Source organism: Rhinolophus hipposideros (genome assembly GCF_964194185.1).
Source record: "Rhinolophus hipposideros genome assembly, chromosome: 19".
NCBI classification, from domain to species: Eukaryota; Metazoa; Chordata; class Mammalia; order Chiroptera; family Rhinolophidae; genus Rhinolophus; species Rhinolophus hipposideros.
The window spans coordinates 32,965,043-32,977,327 of record NC_138065.1 but is presented as its reverse complement, the minus strand read 5'-3'; the positions used below and the strand labels follow the sequence as shown (position 1 = coordinate 32,977,327).

Below are 12,285 nucleotides of genomic sequence, written 5' to 3'. Positions count from 1 at the left end.
TCCTATTTGGGAGACCACCTCAGGGATACTGTGGATACCTGATCATGGCATTGTACACCAGAAGCTAAACATTAATGAATGCCAACTATAGTTTTATATATATAATGTGATGGTTCAGTGTGAGGTCGGAGGGATAGTGGATGGGGGGAGGGGGGTTCACAGTATGAGGGATATAAATGATGAACATCTAAGTATTACCTTGTTTTGTACACCTGAAACTAATAAATAAATAAATTAATTAAAAAAAAAAAAAAAAGAGAGAAAGCTTTGGTTCAGGCCAAATAACAACCCAGTCCTACCAGAGACTCTAACATCCCCACTGTTTGACTACTGTACATGCATTAAACCATTGGTTCACTGACAAAATGATAGAATTTATAAGTTAATATTGGTGGAGAAATATTAATAAGGCCACAAAAAGCGCCTACATCACTTGTCCAAATTACAACCCAGGAAAGCCTGTTCCCACTGTTCCTGGACATTTTAAATTGCCTAATGGACCATTTGTAGTCCAGCAAATGGATTTCATATAGCTTCCCTATCTCAGGGATATAAATATGTTTTAGTCATGGGCTATTAAGTTTTCTCATTGGCTTGAAGCTTTTCCTTGTAGACAGGCTACTGCCACTTCTATGGCCAAAGTCCTTTTGGAAAAGAGTATCCCTACCTAGAGAACCCCTCCAGAAAACATAGGGATTGGAGAACCAATTTTACCAGTCAGGTGCTTTGACAAATTTGTGCTATACGGCCCATTTTACAACACTTTCACTGCGCTGACCACTTTCAATCCTCGGGTTTAGTTGAACGCTCTAATGGCATTAAGACAGTTGGCAAAATTTGCAGACTGTCTAATTACATCGTCCAAAAGTATTGGTCCTTCTAAGTCCCAGATCCACCTCCTCTGGAACTCGCAGTAGCTCACCCTTGGTGATAGTCACAGGGCACCCAATGTACCTGGCCCTTGCCTATTTTGATCCACAGTTGATAAAAGGAGATAAAGTTCAGTATTCTAAAGGCCTAAGTTCTTCTATCAAAATTTAGTCACATTCTGTTAAAGCAATCTTTTCACAGTGTACTCCAGGGAGATGAAGACCATAAGCAAAACACTTTGAAAGCTGGACACTTCACCTATTAGAAAAGACACCTTCAAAAAGACTCTCCTCAACCTCGCAAGAAAGGCCCCTATCAGGTCCTGCTAATCAACCTTTGTGCCGTCAAACTCCAGGCAACAGACTCCTGGATTCACGGGACAATCTAAAGAAAGCACCTAACCCTGACTGAATCTGCACACCACCTGGCGACCTGAAGGTGAAGATTTCCCAAAATTGAAGCAGAAGAAACTTGATGAAACTGCTTTCCCAAGATGTTCAGACCAGGCCAGTTAGGTTTAAAAGTCACAAAAGTCTCTCTATTAGACTATTAACTGATTCTGGATCCTTAGCTAATTCAGAGTCTCTGAATCTGCAACCTACAGGCTGCATTACTGATAAGACATTCTGTTCCAAACAGTCTCTTTTGAGATAATACTGTTTAATTGCTTCATGTTTTATTCCTGCGTTGTGTCTTCCCAAAGCTCTTGTGTAGTTATTTCAGTTCTGGGTGTGCTTTTGCCAGACTCTCACTATTGTAAGATACAGGCTTGAGATGAGAAATTCCTGAGAGGCCTCCACCCCACCCTTCTTGTTACTCAAATGTGATCACAATAGGTTTCGAATATGTACACTTTCCTCTGACGTGAGACATGACACACAGGAAATGTCCTTCCTGGTAACAAAGGACAAAAGGCCACTGAGTTTAGAAAAACCTGATACTTCATCAGTGATTTCAGAGAAAAATCTTCATCAAAAGGGGAACATGTGAAAATTAATAAACAGACACCACATTTAAAATGGAGTCAGGAGGCTAGAAGAGAGAACTCTCACACATGTCACTCAACACACACTAATGATCCCAACAGGTAGAGATGTATTTTGGGTCTCCCACAGGAAGTGATACTATTTTTTACCTCACCAGGAGGACAATTCTTCCTTGCCTAGTAACAGCTCAGCCAATGGGAGACAAACATAAACCAGCCAATGAAGTCACTATACTTTGAACTTGCAGTTCTCTCCAAAGGACTCCACTTTACAACAGATTCTCCCAAATCCAAAAAAGAGCAGTTCCCCTCCCCCCCCCCCCCCCCCCGCCCTTTCTTTCTCTGGACTTGCTCTTGGTTTACCTTTGGACCACATGTCCCATATGAAATTCTTTGTTGTTCCCAAATAAACCCATTTTGCTAGAGAAATATCTGGTTATCTATTTGTTTAAGGAAAACAGATAACAGAACCCGTCTTCTGGAGGCAAGAGGAATTTTTTCTGAGCTCTAAGAGCAGGTGAATATTATGTTTAATTTCCTGGTACTTAATAGTTACATAAGAATGTTGACATGGAGGCAAAAAAATTGAACATTTGGAACCACAAGTGTGACAAGACACACAAGATCTCTGCATTCTAGTGGGGAGAGAACAGAAAACAACTGTTTTGGGGGGGGGGTGAATACAAGTTAGGGATGATTTGAACTGAAATGTGTGTGGTGTCCACCTGAGATAGGGTGGTAAGAGAAGTTTCCTCTATGGGGATAACATCACAACTGACTTTGAAGGATAAGGAGCCAATTATGCCCAAGGCAGGAGGAGAATGTTCTCAGACTGAGGGAACAGCCTGTGCAGAAGCCCCAAAGTGGCAGAGTTTGGCCTGTCCGATAATCAGAGAAGTCTTCCTTCCCTTCCACCAGTGGTTTGTTAAATGCTGTCAGAGAATCATGCTCCTTTCCTCCAGATCACTTCTCTTGAGTTATAATATAGTATAGTATTATGGTTTGGTTAGTGTCTGCCACTCCCAATAAATTTCAGCAAATATTTATTGATTGTCTACTGTGTACCTGGCACTGGGGATCTAACAGTGAGCAAAACACAGTCTCTGTTTATGTTCGTGTGTGTTTGCAAACAGACAGTGAAAGTGAAATAAAGATCATGAAAATAGGAATGGTTTGTTATTGCTCACTAGTGTATCCTCAAGACCTGAAAAGGACCTGGCACATATAATACAAGCAAAAATTTACTGAATGAATTCTGCTAAGGACAGAATGCAGCATATAAACTGCATAGTAAGATCCTAAAAACGACTTCGTTATCGAAACACACATGCATAGAAAGACAGTTGGAAATACACCAAAGTATTAAAAATGGTTGTCCTTTGACAGTGTATATTTCATACAATACACATCTTTTTTCTAGCATAAAAAGTACTTATTCCACTTAATGAAACACGAAACAAACTTAGTGAACAGGCCTTCAGCTTTAATTTATGAGCAATAGGGAAAAACGTATTAACATTATTTACTGTTCTTTTTTTAGAATACTGATTTCTCAGTTTGTTTGGCTACCAATGTTTATTAGGTTACTTCACATATCCCCTCAAACATGACTCCACCTAATGAAAAAAGAACCAAAGGAAAACAATGCCAAAAAGCCATTCGGTAATTGAACAGAAGACGACTTCGTGGCAAAAAATAAAATTAAATTAAAAAACGCACAACGGTCTGCAAATCAATCCTAATATGAATTTGGGCAACAAGGAACCTGTTAACTTTAGGCACAAAAGCACTGCGCACCCTTCCACAACCCTCTAAACCCAGAAACCAAGAACCTGCTCTCACCCAAGGGCCACAAGCACAACTTGCGCTCCCCAACCCCCACACAAAGCAAACAGTTTCCTCGTCCCACATTCAGCACCGCTGGCCTAGCCACTTCCGTAAAACACACCCGGTAACACCCTGCCCAGGGTTCTCCACCCCAACCCAACGGAACACAAACACCGCGCTCACCAAGACATCACCCCGCGCACAGTACACATCGCACCCCCCCCCCCCCACGGGAACAGCACGGGCCCCGGCAACATCCTCAGCCACCTGGCACTCAAGAGCAAGCCCTCACGTAGAGCACCAGGTCGGCGCACCCCAGGCGGATTAGCTCAGTCCTGAAACCCCTGCAAGCTGGGCCGCGGGCAAGCACCGGCCAAGGCCAGCGCCCCGCAGAGCTCGGCGCCGACCACCAAGCAACCTTCACCGGCGGCACCGCATGGTCCCCACCGCCCTGGGTCCGCGCACAGCACGAGCTGGGGGAGCTCTGGCTACGCCTTCACCCCAACTCCTCCACACCTGGTTCGCCACAGCCTCGCGCCTCCTACCTGCCCCACCACGCAAAGCTCCCCCGCCCGCTCCCGCCCCTGGCTCCGCCGGCCTGCGCCAGGACCCACTCCAGTTCGCCGCCAGAGAACGCTCTCCAAGCCCCTACCGGAGGGTGTGGGTAGCAGGAGCACGTGGAGCACCAAAAGCATCCCAACCAAGCTCCGAGAAGAAACGGGGCTCTCATGGCAGCGGGGAAATGTCGTTCGCGTCCCGCAAGAAGCGGTCATTTTCCCGGAGTACAGCGGGAAAGCCTGACCGCCAGCAAGCCGACGCCCTTTTTCAAATAGGGACCAGTCCCCGCAAATCCCCGATTCATAAAGTTCTAAGTGCGGAACTGCAGGTGAGCGCGGCCTGGGCCACGCCCCGGCGGAAGTGACGCTGACGGGCGGGGTGGGCGAATGGGCGGGCTGCCGGCTGGACCTCGGCTTCCGGCGGTGCGGTCGGCCCGGGGAGCACGGGGCGTGGCCTGGGCTGGGTCCTCGCCTTCCGGGGTTCCGCCCACGGCTCAGGCTCGGCCCGCGCCCGTGTGGCTGACGGTTCTCTGGCTGTTTTTGTACCCGGAAGCACTGCCGTGGCTTGCGGGAAATGACTGGTTCACTGCCACTTTCGTAAACACAGGTGCCACCCCACTCAGGAAGGGTGGAAAGGAAACGAGCCGATGGAGTCATTATTGCGCCCCATCCGGGACGCTGGGTTGAATAAAGCGCATCGACCTGAAAATAGAAACCCAGAGCTTAGCGGGTCACGCTGGGGCCAACACCCCTCAGACCTGCACTTTTGTCCTGGGGTCTCCAGTCTGTCAGGATGACCAGGGCACTTGCTCAACATTTGGCGTTAATCAGGCATAATTCGGAACAATACTTGAAATCTCCGTGGTTAAAAGTCTGCTGCTGAATCGTCTCAAGGCCTGCTAGTGTTCAAAGTCACAAAGATGCTTTGGCCACAGCACTCCCAACCCCTGCTGTAAATGTCTCTGCCTCTACTCCTTTGAGAGGACCCCATGGAAGGCAAATTATGAAACACCTAGCCACAAGCACATGTAGCCCTCGCCCTTGAACAACTAAACGCTTTATTGAACAGGAAACGTACATACTGGAAAAAGGTAAGGACAAGGGTGTATTAAGTGCCAAGCCCTTAGAAGCGATGAATGCTATTATTGTTGGGATGGGTAGGAATTAATAATATGGAGAACTTTTCTGGTGAAATGTCTCTCAGTGCTGCAGCGTTAAGAAGGAGCAAGATTTGTAGAGTTGTGAGTAAACCTATGTGACTCATAAAAGAAAACACAAAGGTAACATGACCAGTATTAAAAGCGAATAAAGAGAACTGAGATGTTCTTGCTGTTGCAAAGAATAAAAACAGCAACCAACTTGAGTAAACAAACATTGGGAGGACCAGACCCACACACTTTAATTTTGAACATAAGTTTCGTGTTTTGAAGTTTTTAAATGGACATGACTTTTAAAGCAAGAGTCCCATTTAGAAATCATCCCACAGAGTTCATCAGACCTGTGAATAAAGATGTATAATTTTGGAAAGAATATAAGGTCTTTAGTGTCTAGCAAAAGTAGAAGGAACTTTTGCTAGGTGGCGTTATGAGATGAAATTGTGTGTGGCAAGCAATGTAAAAAAATAGAAATATAGGAAACTATGCTATATTCTTAAGTGGGAAAAGCAATTTGGAAATTAGTATGTGCCTTTTCGTATTTTATAAAACAAAAGTATATTGATATACATAAAAAGAGATTAGTTGGAAATTACCAAAATTAACTAATAGTTGGTAGGATTATGCATATTTCATTTTCTGTGCTTTGCAGTTTTCTGTATTGACCCAAGTTACATTTGAAATCAGGTAAAGAAAAAAATTGTAGTAACCCAACATATGTATCAACATCTGCTTTGTTCATAGAATGGTGGGGATAGAACCTGTATCACACAGGGTTAAGGAATGAGAGGATGGTGAGGAAATGGAAGCTCTTCATATAAACCTCAAATACATCTTCTGGAATTACAAAACTTAAACAATTCTATATCTACTAAAGATGTCCTAAAGACTTTCTGAGTTCAACAAATCAGGTAATTTTCTCTTCGTCTCAGACCAACACAATGTTTGGATTCTTGGCAGAGCATATAAGACACTAAGTGTGGAGGTAATTTATAAAATAAACACCTTAGAATCTTGGATTATTAAATCCAGACACTCCATGATAACACTTACTTGAAGGAGGTATAATTAGGGAGTCAGTGAATAGGAAACTCAATGAGGGGAAATTATGATTTCTATTTATTATTACAATTGTAAAAGAGTGATATAACAGAAATTTTCTGTGGCACAATATTTGTGGCACATATTTGTGAAAAGAGAGAATCTATTTATTGCTCTCTACAGCCATCTGTACACAATGTTATATGTCAATTATATCTCAGTAAAGCTGAAAAAAAACTTTCTCACCTATTTCTAGGTGTCGACATAAGAAACATCCAAACCTGTAGAGAATTTTTATCAGTTTATTTGAGCCAAACTGATGACAATTGCAGGGAAGCAAAATCTCAACAGATTGAGAAAAGCTCTGGAGAATGATAATTTTGCAGCTTATTTTATATATTAGAATCAAAGGAGGGTTAAATGAAATCCATTGGTGGCAGATTAAGGGGGCAGGAGAAAGCAAAAGGGAAATCTCTGAGTTTGGATAAAAAGTAAAACAGAGACACATTCTTCTTTTACATTGGTGGGTACAGGATAATTAATAATTAACATTTATAGCACATAGAGATGGTATTCGGGGGGAAAAGATAACAATGAGGGGTTCTGTAGACTTGTGCTCTGGTGTGGCAGGTTGTGCCCTAGGGGTCCAGAAAAAAGGATTACTGTGACATTCCAAGGATATGTTATATTAGATGGCAAAAAGACAATAGGCAGGTTTACTTCAGGTAAAGATTGATCTTTGTCAAGGAAGCTACAGACCTACTATGTGACTACCCACCATGACCACTTTTAGTTAGGGATTTTTATGTTCAGACTATCCTGTATGGTTACTCTCGGTCTCTGAAATTGTAAGGGCAACTATACAGGCCTTCTCTACAGAGGCTTAGCAGTAACTTTTATTTTTCTTTTTTTTTTTCTCATGAGACTATTTAAAAGATAGAGAAAACACATAGCTAGTATTTGATTTTCTAGTTACAGGTACTATATGAGACTAAATGATTGGGTTTATACTGGAACTTTCTTCCAATCCATGAAATTTCTATACTTGGGGTTCATCAAACTATTCTTAATATAATTGAAGATTTTCATGTTGATTTCTTTAACTTATTTTGAGTTGACCTGAGGCTCCATTTGATATGTTCTGAAACATGTTTCCTATTTTTCTGGACAAGCTTCATGAGGCAGAGATAGAGTTTTCTTGCTTTTTCTCCAGTACCCAGACAGTTGTTGGCCTGTAGTAGGTGCATAATAAATACATATTAAATAATGAGTGAAATAGATGGGTGTTGCTGTCAAGTGATTTACTATACGAGGTCTGACAATGATGTTTGTGGACTTGTTGCAACAATGTTGCTAACCTTTTTTTGATATCAGAGGGATTGTTTATTATGAATTTGTACCAACTGGACAAACAGTTAACCAAGTTTACTATTTGAAGGTGCTGAAAAGGCTGCGTGGAACAGTTAGGTGACCTGAACTTTTCGCCAATAATTCATGGTTCTTGCATCACAACAATGTACCAGCTCACACGGCACTGTCTGTGAGGGAGGTTTTAGCCAGTAAACAAACAACTGCATTGGAACCCTTCCTACTTCCTGATCGGACCTGATTAACTTCTTTCTTTACCCAAAGATAAAGGAAATATTGAAAGGAAGACATTTGGATGACATTCAGGACATCAAGAGTAATACTACGACAGCTCTGATGGCCATTCCAGAAAAAGAGTTCCAAAATTGTGTTGAAGGGTGTACCAGGCATGGGTGTCGGTGCATAGCTTTCCAAGGGGAGTACTTAAAAAGTGACTGTAGTGATATTGAGCAGTGAGGTATGTAGCACTTTTTCTCGGATGAATTTGCGAACTTAATTATTAGATCTCGTATCTCTGCCCATTCTCCGTGAGCATGAATTTACCAAATGCTAGGAAAGTTCCGAGAGATTTTTATCATAATAATTTAGATACTAAGAACAAAACTGGATTTGTCTCTAAAAGGAATGAGTTACACCTGGCTGCACAGGAAATCTTAAATCAGGCATCACAAGCTGACCTAAGAAGTGGAGCTAATGTCTATCCCTTAGCCTTGAGATCATTTTAGTGACTGAGTTCAAAGGAGAGTATTGACAGTAAACTTCCTAAGGTCCTCATAGAAACAGAACTCAAGAGAGCCAAAGCTTTGAGTGAAGTAGGGGAGTAAATAAGCACTAGTGGTTTCTCCACCATTCCCTAAAGATGTTGCCAACCTGCCAAAAGAAAATAAGGAGAGAATGGAGAATATGCATATTTGTAGACCAAGTTTTGAATTGTTCGGTAGATCTCTATTAAGGCTTTATGAACGGTAGCAGGATGGAAGTGAGTGTATGTGGATGTCATTAAACAGAGGCCAACTTCTTCAAAATAAAACAATGTTAGATGTTTCTTTGCCTCCTCATTTAGTATATTTACGTTATGCTTTCCAGAGGTGGGGGTAGCAGCATGAATAGACCTGTGAATGCTTTCAGAAAATGCTCTCGGCTGCCTTGGTGAATTACATATTAGGATTTGTGAAAACCTGAAAGAGAATGGCTTAACAGAGCATAGTTAGGCCATCTTTGTGATGTTGGCCCTGGCAGCTATGCCTCCTCTGTTTGCACCTGGTAAGCACCTGGCAGCCAATAGCTGTCACCAGCAACAGCATTACTGTGATATGCCACACCCAAAGCAGGCATTCTGAATGCAACCAAATACAAGGAGGGTATTTCTCAGAAGGGACGTACTTTTATTTTGTTTCCTCTTGGCTTTTGATGGCTTTAAAAAGTAAATACATTACAAAGCATATTCCACAAGTAAATTTGCAAAGATAAAACCTTTTATTCCTTTCTCATTATAACAGTACAGACAGAATATTTCATTTAAGCTTCATAATCTTAAACTAACATCTCACAGGTGTACACAAAGATAAACAAAACAAAACAAAGTCAGAATACTAGCACTAGAAACAGCTTTGGACAGTAATAGATCCAGCTCCCACTTTTCAGATGAAAAAATAAGGCCTGAGGTTAACAGAATTGCTGAAGAATACATACAAGTTAAGTTAGGCAGTATGGCAATTTACACATAGTATATATACAGTATTTCCCATAGATAACTAATGCAATAGAAATAAAATCTAACAGATTGCTTGTAGTTAAAAAGTCACAGGCTTCAGATATTTGTTAATCACATTGCTCACTGACTTAATTCGGGGGGGGGGGGAATAAATTTTTTCTTGTGATGAAAATTTTAATTCTAAGAAAGACCAATCACTAAGCAATTAATTCATAGTCCTTTAAAAGTTTGTTCTTCAGTAACCCAAGAAATAAAAGAGATTTGCTAAAGTTCCAACAAAGTAAAACCATTAAGTATCATTTCATATATTCGTGGAGGCTACTTGCATTTCTTTTTTCTTATTCTTTTTCTTTTTTTCTTCTTTTTGGTGACTTGTCTGTATGTCATATGCCCATTTTACGGGGAGTGAGGGAGGATTGTTTCTTTGAATTTTTAACCTTCTGAGTAAGACCATTGCCCTTTGTGATATAAGTTGCAATTTGTTCTCCCTGTTTGTCAGTTGACTTGACTTATGCTGTCATTTTTTTCTATCTTGCATAATTTTAAATTGAAATTCAACTTGGTGTCCAGCTAACTCTTTGTATTTATCAAGGCAAATGTGGCAGAAGGCACTCTATAAGCAACTATTAAAACCAGAATTACACAGAAGTTAGCAGTAGTCATATACAAATCTAGTCCTTAAGTATCCAGAAAGATTCTGATATTGAAAGATTCTGATCATTAGCATGGCCCATAATATCAAAACAAGTGAATTTTTGATCTGTAAAGATATGGGTCCCTTAGAGACTCCAGGGCCACTTATTTAGAAAGTGTCAATACATGTTTATTAATTTGATACATTCTTAAAAGCCACACTTTCTTAGTTACTTTAGTGTATACTGAATCCATACAAAAGTGAAATAGTTGCTTTTATAATAAAAATTATCCCCTATTTTAGCATGATTTTTATACAGAACACAGTACAAAGTGCTTTTGAAATAGAGCTTAAAAAATATCCAGAGCTTATTTTTTACCCAATATTTCTCTGAAATAATCTTGACCCATCTTCCCTATAATCATTTAATACCCTTTTAATAAACACAATTACTTTTTTCCTTTGAGAAGTGAAAGTTATATATTTTACTCCATATATTACAGCATATATTTTACTCCAATTTATCTTAAAGGAGTGTATTCTGCATTATAAAAGAAAAAGAAGGTATTTAAGGAAGAAAGACGTATGTGTATAAAGAAACATAAGAAAGATTAGCAGGAAGTGTATTAAAATATTAACAGTGGTTATTACAGCGTAGTATAATTATATGTGACTTGTTTGTAATTCACACCTTCCTCCTTCATTTTCTAAATTTTCCTTAATGAGCCCATTCCATTCCATATTATAAACACTTGAAAATAAGAAAGAAAAATGGCAAACTTGTAAACAGAAATCCTAGGCAATGCCGTCTGCCTTTAAGTAGTTGAGACTATTTCTTTTTTTTTTTCAGTATGTAAGCAGGGATTATTAGTGATATGTTCTCAGGGAAGAGAATGGGCCTAGCCAAGGTGGGGGACGGGTACGAGAGAGAGAGAGAGAGAGAGAGAGAGACAGAGAGAGAGACAGAGAGAGACAGAGAGAGAGAGAAAGAGAGCGAGCAAGTGCCAGAGAGCTGGAGGGCCAGAGAGAGAGAGTGAGACTATTTCTACACCCTAAGTGCAGTCTTTCCCCCTGACTAGATAGTGTGTACTTTCAGCACAAGGACAGGGGTGATGGAGTGACAGTAATCCAAACTAAGAAGAGGGAGCGTCACTAGATATTGGGAGAGCATCAGCATCTTCGAGGGCACGTTTGCATCTCTGTGAAGTCACTTCAAAGATTTTATGAGTCTCAGATCTTACTTTTATGAGTCTCAGATCTTACAATTCAAATAAATTGGCTCCTTTCCAAGGATCGTTTTTTTTTTTGTTTGTTTGGTTTTTTTTTTTAAAGATTTTATTGGGGAAGGGGACAGGACTTTATTGGGGAACAGTGTGTACTTCCAGGCCTTTTTTCCAAGTCAAGTTGTTGTCCTTTCAATCTTAGTTGTGGAAGGCGCTGTTCAGCTTCAAGTTGTTGTCCTTTCAGTCTTAGTTGTGGAGGGCGCAGCTCAGCTCCAGTTGCCGTTGCTAGTTGCAGGGGGCACAGCCCACCATTTCTTGCGGGAGTCGAACTGGCAACCTTGTGGTTGAGAGGACGCACTCCAATCAACTGAGCCATCCGGGAGCTCAGCGGCAGCTCAGCTCAAGGTGCCGTGTTCAATCTTAGTTGCAGGGGACGCTGCCCATCATCCCTTGCGGGACTCGAGGAGTCCAGCCAGCAACCTTGTGGTTGAGAGCCCACTGACCCATGTGGGATTCGAACCGGCAGCATTCAGAGTTAGGAGCATGGAGCTCTAACCGCCTGAGCCACCGGGCTGGCCCTCCAAGGATCGTTTTAATTCAAGGTGTTCTCTGGCTCTATAGTACATTGTCAAGGAAGGACACTGAAATAACAAGAATTTTTATTTAGATGACTGCATGGTCCACAACTGAACTATCCAGAATTTATATGCTGATAATCATGGTTCTAGCATTACATATAAATTACAAGTTCAGAAAAAGAATTTATTGCCCTTTGTTGTGGTTGCACAAGAAAGTATGGCATGAATTGAGATACTATGTAGATAAGAGAGAGATTAATGATTACCTTTCCTCATTGCTTCTTTTGTCAAAAGAAAACTGTTCTCAGAGTTGAGCAACTAAATAAAAAGAGCT

At 41.1% G+C, this 12,285-nt stretch overlaps 1 protein-coding gene and 1 long non-coding RNA gene across 2 annotated transcripts in view; one reads left to right on the top strand and one right to left on the bottom strand.

Moving 5' to 3' along the window:
- Positions 1-4,544, bottom strand: part of LOC308487796 (membrane cofactor protein-like) — a gene marked incomplete at both ends in the record, with an annotated part of 39,321 nt that extends 34,777 nt beyond the window's left edge. The window contains 2 exon segments of the mRNA XM_081026510.1: positions 4,335-4,511; positions 4,514-4,544. Coding sequence (XP_080882636.1) covers positions 4,335-4,511; positions 4,514-4,544 — 208 coding nt within the window.
- A 264-nt stretch (positions 4,545-4,808) lies between these two features.
- Positions 4,809-9,790, top strand: LOC308487795. The gene is made up of 3 exons (XR_013991757.1): positions 4,809-5,330; positions 6,138-6,304; positions 7,873-9,790. It is a non-coding gene; the product is annotated as an uncharacterized lncRNA (long non-coding RNA).
- Positions 9,791-12,285: the final 2,495 nt, after the last annotated feature.